The 13933-nt window shown below is 42.9% G+C and overlaps 1 protein-coding gene across 1 annotated transcript; it reads left to right on the top strand.

Moving 5' to 3' along the window:
* Positions 11450 to 12448, top strand: LOC110390266. The gene is made up of 2 exons (XM_021381519.1): positions 11450 to 11699; positions 11847 to 12448. Exons 1-2 carry the CDS (start codon positions 11450 to 11452, stop codon positions 12446 to 12448), a joined length of 852 nt encoding a protein of 283 aa, XP_021237194.1.

Raw genomic sequence — 13933 nt, 5'->3', positions numbered from 1 at the left:
CTGAATGAGAGAGCAGAATAGTGTTGGACATAGATTGGCCTATTCCTACTGGAACGTAGAAACCTTAGAGTGTGTGGAAGAGAACTTCCTGAATCAGCTGATAAGAGATCCTACCAAGGGAAGAGCCCTGCTAGATCTGCTGCTTACAGAGGACTGGTGGGAGATGTGGAGGTCAGGAGCTATCTTGGTCAGAGCGACTACAAAATAGTAAAGTTTTCTATTCTTTGAGGAGTCAGGAGGGATCCAGCAAAATTGCTACCTTGGACTTCCAGAGGGTGGACTTCAAACCGTTCTGGACACTGGTAGGGAGGATTCCATGGAATTCCACCCTGAAGGGTAAAGGAGGCGGGAAGGCTGGTTGCTCCTCAGAAAGGAAGTCTTAGAAGCGCTGGAGCTGGCTGTTCCCATGTGCAGTAAGATGAGCCAGCAAGAAGACTGATGTGGCTGAACGTGGAACTTTTGCTGAGCCTCTGGGAGAAAGCCTCCTGTGGAAGAAGAAACTGGTAACTTGGGGAGAGTACAAGGAATTTGCTAGGATATGAAGGGAAGAAATTAGAAAAGCAAAAGCCCAGCATGAGCCAACCTGGTCACTGTAGTAAAAGAGAACAAAAAATGTTTTTTACAAATATATTAACAATAAGAGGAGGGCCAAGGAGGATCTCCATCCTTTACTGGATGTGGTGGGGAACGTGACCACTGAGGATAAGGAAAAAACTGAAGTTCTTGATGCCTTCTTTACATCTGTCTTTAAAAATCAGATCAGCTTTCCTTGGGGTACTCTACCCCTTGACCTGGAAGTCTGGGATGGAGAGCAGAATAAACCCACCATGATTCAGATGGAAACAGTTAGTGACCTGCTACTCCACCTGGCAGTCACAAGTCCATGGGGACAGGCGAGATCCACCCTAGGGTGCTGAGGAAGCTGGTGGAGGTGATTGCCAAGCCACTTTTCACCATCTATCAGCAGTTCTCGTCAACCAGGTTGGTCCCAGAGGATTGGAGGCTTGTGAATGGTGCTCCCATCTAAAATAAGTGTCATAAGGATGGCTTGGGGAACTACAGGTCTGTCAGCCTGACCTAGGTGCCTGGGAAGGTTATGGAACAGATGATCTTGTGTGAGATTAAATGGCATGTGCAAGACGGGGAGATCAGGCCTACAAGAGGTAATGATCTCAACTTGCACCAGGGGAGGTTCAGATTGGATATTAGGTAAAAAATTCTTTTCTGAAAGAGGAATAGCTTCCCAGGGAGGTGGTGGAGTCACTATCCCTGGAGGCGTTCAAAAAATGTATGGATGTGATACTTAGGGACATGGATTAGTGGGCAATATTGGTGGTAAGTGGTTGGCTGGACAAGAAGAACGTAGGTCTTTTTCAGCCTTAATGAGTCTATGATTCTTTCTATAATATTTGTCTTTCCATCTTAAAAGTGATATGCAGCGTCAGCATGATGCACCTGTAGATTTGTAAATTGTAAAACTTTACACAACATGTAAAGAGCCATAATTTGGTCTTATTTGCATATATATTTTTAACTAACTCTTTAGTTAGTTAAAGAGTTTGTTAGTGAGATTATTCTGCCTGTTTGAAATCTATCAGGGATAAACAACCAGGCTGGGTGAAAATGGCCTCACAGACAGCTGGACAGTTCCTTTCAAAGTAATGGTCACTTTGTGTCTATGTTAGTATTTAAAAATATAAATATTCTTATCTTGTTTGTATTACCTTGACAAATGGTGGCTTGTATATGGAAGGATGTGATGGTACTAACTGAAGAACTACTGTACATCCAGGAGTCAGTAACCCACCTAACACTTCATTTGAGATCTACACTGTGATGTACTGTGCCATGCTGTACTGAACAAATTACTTGGCCTTCAGGACAGCTCAGTGCTTCACATTCTTGATGTAGCATAAACTCAGCCAAGTAATCATATTAGAAAATCCTCTAGGTGGCACCCATTTGACACTGATGATGCCAGTGACACATCCTTGTTTTTATTTTTGTGAAATAACGTCTGCATGTAAACATTTGCTCAGTAGTAAAAAGATTAAAAGAGTTGCTTACTTCTAAAAATATTCAATGAGAACTTAGCCACAATGCCAGGAAATCTTGCCATGGAGGGCGAGTCTGCACAGTATGCATGCCCATCAAATACAATATCACAAGATCACAGAATCGTAGGTGTTGGAAGGGATTTTTGCAGATCATCTATTCCAACCCTCATGTTAAAGCATATCAAGGGCCCCAAATTAACAGAAGATGTAAGATTTTATAACACGTTATCAGCTTTTCTGGGAGATTAATAAAATAGTTCTCTTTATTGAGAGTGTTTGTGCCTTTCTTGTTAGGATCTAGAAAGAACCAGACCATCTTGGTACAAAATCTAAGTCCTAAAAAAGGGGATTCTCTCGGAATCTAGCTCTCCCTTAAAAGGAAAAGTATGCTAAGTTACTTTTTTGTTGAAAGTATGGAGGAAAAGCAGCTATCAGAAAAAGTAGCAGACACAGGAATAAAAGCTTTTATTAAAAATGAACTTGGAAATTTTAAATTTCTACTTCTTTCTTGTGCCTATTCATTAAAAAACAATAATCTGCTGACCAAAAACTTACCTCAGATTTGTATGTTCTGTTTTGTTCTTGCAAAGTAGCATTTCAAAATTCATTATCAGCCATGAGTACCAGGTACTTCCCAAATTCTCATGAGAGAATGTGAAATAGCTAAAGCTGGATGAAAATATAGATATTAGACAGTATTTCCATAGGGATAAGTGTTTTTATATACAGCTGGAAGATACAATAAAATAAAATGTTACCCAGTGTATTTGGAAATTGTAATGCTAGCACATCCAGTGTTTGAAATTGATCTGGAACTAACTAACAACTTGATTTGAATAGTATTTATATGAAGACAAAAAGAAATGGATTATACTATTTGTATGCACTTGCAGCTTGGAAGGCCAGCGGTATCCTGGGCTGCATCAAAAAAGGGGTGGCCAGCAGGGAAAAGGAGGTGACTGCCCCTGTCTACTCTGCCCTTTGAGGCCCCATCTGGAGTACTGTGTCCATGTCTGGGGACTCCAGTTCAGCAAAGGTGTGGAGTTGTTGGAGGAGGCCCAGAGGAGGGCCACTAAGATGATCAGAGGGCTGCAGCACCTCTCCTATGAAGAAAGAGGGAGTTGGGCTTGTTTAGCTTGGAGAAGAGAAGGCGCTGGGGTCACCTCACTGCAACCTTCCAGTACTTAAAAGGGAACTTACAAGCAGGAGGTGGACTGACTTTTTACACAGCATGATAGTGACAGGATGAGGCGGAATGTCTTTAAAGTAAAAGAAAGAGGGAAGATTTAGGTTAGATATTAGGAAGAAATTCTTTACTCAGAGGGCACTGGCTGCCCACAGAAGCTATGGTGCCCCATTCCTGGAGGCTCACAAGGCCAGGTTTGGCAGCCTGAGCTGGTGGGTGGCAGCCCTGCTCACGGCAGGGGGGTTTGAACTGGGTGGACTTTAAAGTTCCTTCCAACACAAGCCAATCTGTGATTCCATGATCAGTATAAGTAGTTACAGCTTGTTCTTCTTTTCCTTCTTCTTCTTTCCCTAAATATATTTTAAATGCTCCTTTAATCCTAGGACATTATTGGATTTCTCTTTCAAATACTTATTGTTAAAAAATTTTCAGTTGGAGTTTCAAAGTCTTTTGTAATCTGGTAGGGACAGACAAGAACCACTGCTATTCTGTCAAACAGCCTCTAAGCATTTTATTTATGAGAAGTCTGTCTGACCTTATGTACTACACAGGGCTAAGTATAACCATGACCAATAATTTCCATCTGAGGTCTAGCAATTAGTTCATTTTCTGCCTGTCTTTTTTTTTTTTGTGCAAATCTTAAGATCTTAACCATTGCTATTAACTGACACATTTGTTTTCCTAATCCTAAGAAACTTTATAACATTGACATTTATTAATGCATAATTTGGTTCAAGCAACATAACCTAGGGATTGTAGAACAGTTTTTTTCCTATTTCTTTCCTGGAATTAAAAATAAAAAATAAAAAATTAAAAAAAGCCACCCGAGACTCTCATCTATACATGATCTATGCATTTGTGTAATTTTTTTGAGCGGGAACAGTATGGGCATATACTCAATGACATGTATTTATAAAGGAAATAGATATAAAACATATTCTGCATGATATTCTGTATCCTTCCAGAGCACAGACATATTCTAAACAAGAGATTTATGTTTTAATTGAAGTGGTGTATGTTAGATAATTATATGTGGAGGATATTAGTCCTTTATTTATAAATTTTCAGTCACTGGTGCTAAAAGGAAACTAAAATGCAATGATCAAAACAAGCTCCTGCTTATAATAGGAGTATATTGAAAGTTTATTGACAAGTTAAAGCTCTCAGGAAGAATATGAGAGGAGGTTCTCAGACCTCTAGATTTCCCTTTAGTAGAAATTGGTGGAGCATTATCCTTGTTCTGGTTTTTGGAGATGTCCGTAGGTAAAGGAAGAATGTTTTGATTTTGCTATATGACCTGCCATATACTTCCTTGTCACTGTACCTCCCATCTTGTTCTTTCACTTCCTCTTTCCTGCACTAAATCCCCTTTATTTACATGAGTGGAGCAGCACAATGACCATGAGTATTTCTTGACTATCTATCTGCTCAGATATGCTCCTGGATAAGGGGTGACAGCCCTCCGTCCTGTTACTTTTGTATTTGGATATGGACTAAAGGGATATTTTTTCTTATTTCATCTTATTTCTACTTTCTGAGACAGAGCCATTCCTATTATTCTAGCTTCAGCTGCGCTAAAGGATGGGATGTCAGAGATTGAAAGACCTGGCTTTTGTCCACAGTGGTGGAAAGAATACAGTGAATACCTTTTTACTGTTCTGTTTTGATTGTCTTCCTAATTTTCTTCCTTAGTGTTGGAGAAGATCTAATATCTTTTTCATTCCTTCGGTATTTCTGTGATCTGCTTGACAACTTCCTAAGTAATAACATAAGTTCTATCTTGGCACATCTTTATTCATCTTTCAGCCTCTTTATTTCTCTCTCACATGTTACAAGAAACAGAAATGTTTTTCTGAAAACACTTTATTTTCTTACAAGTTTTATTAAGCCACTAAGTAGTTAACATTTCTAGATACTTTTATGTAAGTATTGCTATTTGATTCAGCTTTGTCTTCAATGCCTATAGAATTCCTATCACTATTTTCCCAGAGAATATTCAGACACATTTTTCATCGCACTAGATGTACATCATGATTTGAGTTTTTTTTCTTTTTCTTTTTTTTTGGCTTGCTCGTTTGTTTTTTAAGACCCAGCCTCTAACAAGTTAATTATTTTCCAGTGAATCTTCAAGTCAATATTTGAGAACATATTCACATCTTCTTCACTTTGTCTCTGTTGTTCATTATCTCTACATCAAAAGTTTTAACATTAATTAAAAATAAATAAATGGATAAAACACATGATTTCTGGAATGGTATTTTTAATAACAATGAACTTAGTGGTTATATCAATCCGTAGAATTATTTGGCACTTGGATTGATGGAATTTAAAACCTGATAGACTGATAAGAAGTATTTTGTGTACGTGGACACGTATTTTAAGATCATTCAGAGTTGCACTATGTACATGATACTGAATTTTGATGCAGTTCTCTACCTGCTGCAGGCAAAAGTCAATCTAGTTTTCAGGACCTTTTCACATTTTCATATAAAAGAGTTCCTGCAACTTATGATGCGTCTGGTTAAAGAGAAAAATCTGCTCTGTCTAGCCAATTAATTAGCTATAGTGGGGCTTTTTCTAACTTCCTATGATAGAAGGTACCCTAACTCTGCTTTCTTCTGATGTTTTTATTTTGGTTCTTCTTGCTTGTAGTTACCGTTTAAAATCAAATCACTTCAATGTGATAGGAAGCTTGCTGCTTTCAGGGTATTTAAACAGTTCAATTATACTTGAGAGGAAAATAACTTACTTAGTTTCTGCTCTACTTCCATTTTATATTCTGAAATTTGTCTACACTGGAGTTATGCTGCAGTGAAGTCTAAAGACAAGTGCATCTGAGGTAAACTAGTCAACTCAGAAGGCAATAGCGGTCTTGCTAGTGCGGTTTGGTGCACAGCATGGATTAAGTTGCCATTTAACTCAGCAGCTGAAGTAATCCTCACTGACCTCCAAACAAAGCTGACACAAGTGAGGAGAGGCTGAGGGAGCTGGGCTTGTTCAGTCTGCAGAAGAGGAGGCTCAGAGGAGACCTGATTGCTCTCTACAACTACCTGAAAGGAGGCTGTAGTGAGGTGGAGGTCAGTCTCTTCCACGTAACAGTGATAGGACAAGAAGGAATGGCCTTAAGTTGCACCAAGGGAGATTCAGGTTGGATAGCAGCAAAAATTTCTTCTCAAGAGTATTGCATTGGAACAGGCTGCCCAAGGAGGTGGTGGAGTCACAGTCCCAACAGGCATTCAAGAATAGGTAAATGTGACACTTAGGGATATGGTTTAGTTGGCACAGTGTTGATGGGTAGACCACTGGACTAGATGATCTCAGTGTTTTTTTCCAACCTTCATGATTCTCTGATTCTATGAAAGTAACTGTATGGACATGGCCTACATTAATTTAAATATTCTGTAGATGTTCTGAAAGTGAGTGACAGATTGCAGAATATATACATTGATGTATTTGTATATAAGAGGATGAAATAAAAGCATACAAAAATAAGACTAAGCATGAGATAGAGTTTGAAAAGCTTTCTTTCTGGTCTCTTAAATTTGGGAACATGCAGAACATCTAGGTATGTATCTATGTTTAGAAATATTTGGGAAAGGGTAGCTGTCTATATTTGCAAAAGCAAATGATCTTGAGGACCTTTTGCTTTCAAAAGACATTCAGACATTTTAAAAACCATATTCTCTTAGAATCCATGTTAATCAGAGAAAATGGTAGCAAATTTCATGGTATGTTCATGGTAAAAATGGCAGATTTCATGGGATATCACATTTAAAGAGAAAAATATTTAAATTGCAATTATTTGGATTAAGTAAATGATTGTCAAAGATTATACATGTCTTCTCAAAGATAAAAAGTAAATACAAATTAACATTTTTCAACTTGCATTTCATAATTTTTCATGCCTCTGCAACGGGAAGTATACCTCTCACCTGATTGCACTTGACTATACACAGTACAACAGATTCTCAAATGGTGTATATCTGTTCACTTGAAGGAAATTATGCTGGTTTTTCCCAGTGAAATATATTTTCTGGGTTATTTATTTTAAGAATGTAGGCTTCATTTATTTTTGTAGAGTTCTTAAAATCAAAATGAAACTAATGTTAACTCATTTATTTTTTTTCTTGCACTTACTCCTTTAGCTGTTTGTCAGTAGGATGAGGGCACCTGATTCTCAAATACCTGTCCATATCTCTTGAATTAGAAAGTAATTGCACTTCTCTGAAATACAAGAAAGGTCACTGAAATAATTTGCTTTATCAACATATTATTACATCTATTCTGAGCACTTCGTTTAACTTCCATTTCATGCTTAGCAGATCTGCAGCCTGAAATGATTTCATGTTAAAATGTTTGCTTTCCAAGTCTCTCTATCATAATAATTAAAATAACAGTGTGATCATTTCCATTTTATAGTCTTTCATCCAGGAGGACCTCCAAGCAATTCTCATTTTTGGGTAGTAGTGACTCAAATGACACACCATAAAAAACCATTTCTTGAAGCTATTTGTTTTATGTAGCAAACTCTACTTCTTTCTGTATGCTACTGGCAGCTTTTAAGATGAAGATCAAAACTGCTTGTTCACTTGCAATTATCCCATCTCTGCTACTGGAAAAAAAAAAAAAAAACACATAGGATTTTCTGCCCCCAAGTACTACTGCACAGAATGAAGGAAGCTGCCTAAAAGGGAGCTCTAGTTTTTACCAGGATAGAGTTAATTTTCTTCCTAATAGCTGATATGCTGTTGTGTTTTGGATTTGGGATGAAAACTGTTGATAACACCCCGATGTTTTAGTTGTTACTGAGCACTGCTGCACAGAGCCAAGGATATTTCAGATTCTTGTGCTGCTCTGCCAGCAAAGAGCTGGAGATGAATAAGGAGCTGTGAGGGGAGAGAACCGGGACAGCTGACCCCAACTGACCGAAGGGATGTCCCATACCATATGGTGTCATGCTCAGCAAATAAAATGTGGGAGAAGAAACGACGGGAACATATGGAAATCATAACATGTGACAAGCTATTCTTCCCTGGAAATGGCTGAATATCTGCCTGCCAGTAGGAAGCGTTAAACAAATTTCTTGTTCTGCTTTGCTTGCACACGCAACATTGGCTTTATCTCTTAAACTATCTTTGTTTCAGTGCATGAGTTCTTTCACTTTTACACTTCTGATTCTCCCCTCCTGATCCCACTCTGGGAGAGTGAGTATCTGTGCAGGGCTGTGTGGGATAAGATGGGTGGTGCCTGCGTGCACCTGGGGAGGGTTCTAGGGTCACGGGTATCCGGGGTGGTCGCTTGTACGGGTATAAATAGGCTTGTTGCGCAGCATTAAATTGGCATTTTGGCGTTACACACTATGTGTGCGTCCCGTATGCCCCGCACGCGGAGGTGCAGACGGAAGGGAAGCCTTAGTACGTTGTTGTAGACAACATCTGGTGACCCTGACGTGATTTTGGGCATGAGCAAGGTGCCGGGCGCGAGCAAGGCGCTGAGAAGCCAGAGCCGTGATGGGACTCAGCGTGCAGGATGTGGTGAGTATGCTGAAATCCTTGGCCAAGGAAGTAGGGATGGCACTACATAAGAAGGAGTGCCTCGCACTCCTTCAGTGGATGCTGCATAAGCAGTGTGTGGAGTCCCCGACGGACTGCCTGCAGAAAGTGGCACTAGAGAAGGCAGTTCAGGAACTAGTGGAGGGGGCTTGTGCAGGAAACAAGGAGGCACTGGGGCTCATCCCTCTGCTGGGAGCTGTGAGAAGTGTGATACAGAAAGTGAAAGACGAGCGGCATCTCGATGCCACGGCATGTCAAGTGTTATCGGGGATGCCTGATGACACTGAGACAGCCAAAATCGATGCAGAGCAGGGAAGGGAATGATCGGAGGGAGAGGAAAACAAGACGGGCAAGTCAGGGGAAGAGACGGGGCCGGAAGTTCTGCTTTTAGCCCCTTTAGGGGCACCAAGGCAAGGACAGGTGACCCCAGAGGTGCAGACCTCAGACGATGGGCAGTTTTGGTCTATGAACCCTAAGGGAACACTGACGTGTTTCCCGAGGGCTCCCATTCCTTCAGTCCCCTGGCCGGTCCAGGCAGGGACGCCCGCTTTTACAGTGGTGCCTCCGCCCTATGGTGCAGCTCCCCATGGTGCAGCTGCGCCGGGCGTAGGTGAGGGAAGAACGCTGGGATCTAGCCCTGTGGAGCAGTCTCTCCCCTCGACCTCGAGGTGGGTTACTAGCTCTAAAGATAGGATAGAGGGGTCCCAAAGGCATTGGGCGGATGACGAGACCAGTTCCTCAGGGGAGGAGGAGGGTCGCCTTTGCATAGACCTGCCATCTGAAGGGGAAAGGAGACGGTGGGGGCAGGCACGGGACCAAGTTTGCAGGGCTGGTGAGCGCTGGGTTATTCATGCTCAGGAGTGCATGCTTTCCGGGTGCGAGCCTGAGCCCATGCCACGTTCTTGCTACCCTGTTTTTGTTGGGGGACCACAGGGTCCCCAGTGGCAACCTGTAGATTACAAAATGCTAATGCAGTTGAGAAAAATGGTCCAAGAGGGAGGTCTTACCGGATCACAGGCGCAGGTCCTGTTGGATGCTATTAGTCTTAGTGGCCTGCTGATTTTCGATTGGCAACAGTGTGCGCGGGTGTGCCTCACCCCGGCGCAGGTACCGATTTTTGAGGCATACATTCAGGAGGAGGTAGACGGTTTGCGAGCTTGTGTGCAGGCAGACCCAGCTCATCCACTACACAACATTCTGGCGGATGCCATTGCAGGAAAGGGAAATTGGAGTACCCCTCAGGAACAGCTGATTTTGCCAGCCGCCGTTCTTGTTGCAGCGGCAGATTTGGGTAGGCGAGCGCTTGAGCGGATGCATACGCTTACTAGTGGGTCGCCAAGTTATCTCCATATTAGACAAAAACCTGGGGAGCATTTCGGCTCCTTTGCAGACAGACTACAGATGGCTATCTTGAGTAGGAACCTGACCCTGGAAACTCAGGAAATAGTGCTGCGAGAATGTTTACGTTCGAGCGCAGCCCCAGAATACAAGGCTGCTCTTGCAGCCCTTCCTGCCACAGCCACAGCAGGGGAGCTCATAGCGCATGGCTGCACTTTGGTTGAGCTCAAGAGATGCAGCCATTGGCTGCAGTTCTGTCTGAGCAGGTTGCTGGAGTAACAGCAGCTCTGCAAGCGATGGCAGTCCAAACCACACCAGACGTCTGCTTCTGTTGCGGGAAGGGAAGGCATCTTGCTCGCAACTGCTTGCAGGGCCAGGGATAAAGAAGAGGGACAATCTGTCAGCCAGGCTGACATACCATTGGTTCAAGTTAGTTTTGATTTAGGAAACAGACCCATACTTAAAGCACAAGTCTTGATTCAAGGGCTGACACAGCCAAATCTGAACCAGAAAACCATTTCCGTTCTAATCGATTCCGGAGCAGATGTCACCACTATTTCAACGGCTGTGTAGCCCTCCTCTTGGGCCTTGGAAGTACTCCCGCGCGCGGTTAGTGGGGTGGGGGGTTTTGTGACGGGCCACCGCAGTCACTGTCCCGTCCTCTTTTCGTGGAAGGACAATGGGCAGGAGCGGACGGCAGGGCCGATTCGGCCTTGTGTCCTTGACATCCCGCTCTCATTGCTGGGACATGACCTCTTAGCCCTCGCCGGGGCGAGAGTTGTCATAGAGCCTGAAATCCAGGTTTTAGCAAATAGGCATCAGGATCCCTCCAGTCCTACAGCAGCCAGCAAAAAATCTGGCCAGCAGGCAGGCAGCAGCACCTGCTCACGGGAAGCACAAACCAGCAGTTGCTCTTCTGCTGGATGCTATCAGGAGCAGCCTACAAACTAGTGGATCGAAGCTCTGAATTAAAGCAACAGCTGTTATTCCCAAGAAGCTGCAGAATCAAAGCTCTCATTTCTCATCGCCTTTTACGGCATTCTCCACAGATGCAGTATCGGGTACGTGTTTCCATCCTTTTGAAATGAATGTGTATTCTCCACGAGTGATTTGGTCTTTCAGAGATAGTTGAGTATTTTGCTCATTAAATGGTGGATATCCACACAAGCTGTATAAAAGAAGAAAACAAATTAAATAACACAGGTTTTGTCGCAGCGTATGAAGGCATTTGCTGTCACAGTATGCTATGGGCTTCCGCCCAAACAGGACAGAAAGGGTGCAACTGTGTCAAGGCATTACGCCTTGCGGTCGCAATAATGGGGGCTCCGACAGAGTTAAAAACGGACAATGGACCGGGCTACAAGAGCCATTGTTTCGAGGCCTGGTGCCGCACTTGGGGCATCCGGCATGTGTTTGGGATCCCGCATAATTCCCAAGGGCAAGTAATAGTGGAGCGCGCACATCAGCTCCTGAAAGGGCGGCTCCGTGCCCTTAAAGAGGGGCTGTCAGCGCCCCTCATCATCGTTGGAGCAGTGATAGAAGAGGCCCTTCATGCAGCACACGCAAGTCCCATAATCTACCACGTTCTGGGCTGAGCAAAGACATTGTTTGTCACAGATCCGACACGATGGGAGGGTCCTTGGATACATGCACTCCTTGCACTTGCACCTCCCACAGTCCTCACCTGGGCCAGCATGTGGCCCCTGTGAGCAGGGGTTAAGTCTGTGCATACGCTTCGAGAGGATTGCAATGATGACGTCAAGTTATGGAGCGTCACGGCACGTATCTTTGCTTGGGCCCTAACGCCTGATGTTGCTGCAGCACATGCCTTACGGGAAATAGAGCGATTGGCTTGTTCGTCAGTTAAGCAGGCAAACGCCACTACAGAGGTATTGAGTGAGCTGCTCATGGATGTGGACAACATCAGACATGCGGTGTTACAAAATAGAGCCGCCATAGACTTTCTCTTATTGGCTCAGGGCCACGGATGTCAGGGTGTGGAAGGCATGTATTGCTTCAATCTGTCTGATCACAGCGAGTCTCTACACCAGAAGCTGGCGTGGATGAGAGAACATACGCAGAAGATAACAGTTGACAATGATCCGTTTGGAGATTGGCTGAAAAACCTGTTTGGCGGATTCTGGCCGTGGATCACCCAGATACTTAAAGTAGTCGGTGTAGTGCTCTTAGTGTTTATCTGCATTGCATTTTGCTTACCATGCTTAATGGGATGTTTGCACCAGTGCTTACAAAGAATGATGGAACGAGCTTTTGATCAGTGCATGGAATACCATAGGCTACGCAAATGCTTATGATAAGTCTTAGAGTAGTTAATAATAAAATACGCACTTGTATAATGTGCGAACATTAGAGTTTAAGCAGTAGATAAGTTAATTAGGAATAGGTTATAAAGGGCCTAGGGATTTTGCAGTCGTGCTGTAACGGGGCAAGGCTTTTCCAGGCATGGGAGGAGAAAAATGTAGTAGGCGGTGACCGAGCGTGCGGGATGTGATGTGACAGGACCTCCCCTGCCTAGTATATATATATAAGACGCGCTTAGGCCTTGTAGGGATAGTTGGGGAAACTGGGAACCAAAAAGGGGGAACGTATAAAAGGAGCTGTTAAAGAGGGGGGAGTTGTGGGATAAGATGGGCGGTGCCTGCGTGCACCTGGGGAGGGTTCTAGGGTCACGGGTATCCAGGGCGGTTGCGTGTACGGGTATAAATAGCCTTGTTGCGCAGCATTAAATTGGCATTTTGGCGTTACACACCGTGTGTGCATCCCGTATGCCCCGCACGCGGAGGTGCGGACGGAAGGGAAGCCCTAGTACGTTGTCATAGACAACAGGCTGAGCTGCCTACAGTTGTAAAACCACAACACAGACTGTTGTTGCCTGATAGTGATGGAGAACTATATGGCAGGAGCTACTGCCTTGTGAAGATGCTGAATTGAAGTCTATGAGTATGTCAAAATAATCACGACAAGCTCAAAAACATTTTTACTCTTTTCTTTTGCAAGCATTCTAAGATCTGCTTGGTTTAAGTTTCTTTTTTTTTTTTTTTTTTTTTTTTCCCAAACTTTTTTGCTGAAGGTAGATAATATCTGTTTACAGTTTTCTGGAAAATGCAATACCATTAGCACAGAGCTTGCTATTGTTTGTTCCTTATAGCCTATCCTTCCAAAGACTTTAGATAGCTTTCTGTATAAAGTGGAAGATCAGACAAGTTAGAGCTATTGGTGATACTCTTCTGGTTATAAATACTCTCTTCCTCCCTGCCTATGCTTTAAATTTCATATTATTCCAGGCACCTACCATATGAAATTCATCACTTCAGAGTCTGATCCTTTTTCAGGACACCTTTTCTCTTCAAAATGAATGATCTCTTTTCTGTACAAGTCAGGAGACCAATATGCCTGTACCATTTATCAGGTCTTATGTATGATCATGAATGCTTCAGTGACTCTTTTGTAACCTTTATTCTATGGTGATGTTCTCTCCTTTTCACATGCAGCTATCCTTACTCTGTTTTTGCAATCGATGAGGCAGTCAAATAGAAAAAATTGTCCTCTGTTCCCCAAGCAAATGAAAATGTCATCTCTGTAGTGAGTTCTTCCTCCAAGAGAAAGTAAAAATCTTGAAAGATACAGTTTCAGTCCAGCTACTTGCCTAAGACTTTTATTAATTGTCAAATGTCTTCAGCACCGTTCTTTTCTCACCCAGAACAGCTTTATTTCAGTTTAACATTACTGATCACCTTGAATTATTCTTTGTTTACAAAGGTGCAAGATAAGTCAGACCT

This window comes from Numida meleagris, chromosome Z (genome assembly GCF_002078875.1).
Source record: "Numida meleagris isolate 19003 breed g44 Domestic line chromosome Z, NumMel1.0, whole genome shotgun sequence".
Taxonomy (NCBI): Eukaryota; Metazoa; Chordata; class Aves; order Galliformes; family Numididae; genus Numida; species Numida meleagris.
This window is presented reverse-complemented; position numbering and strand designations above follow the sequence as displayed.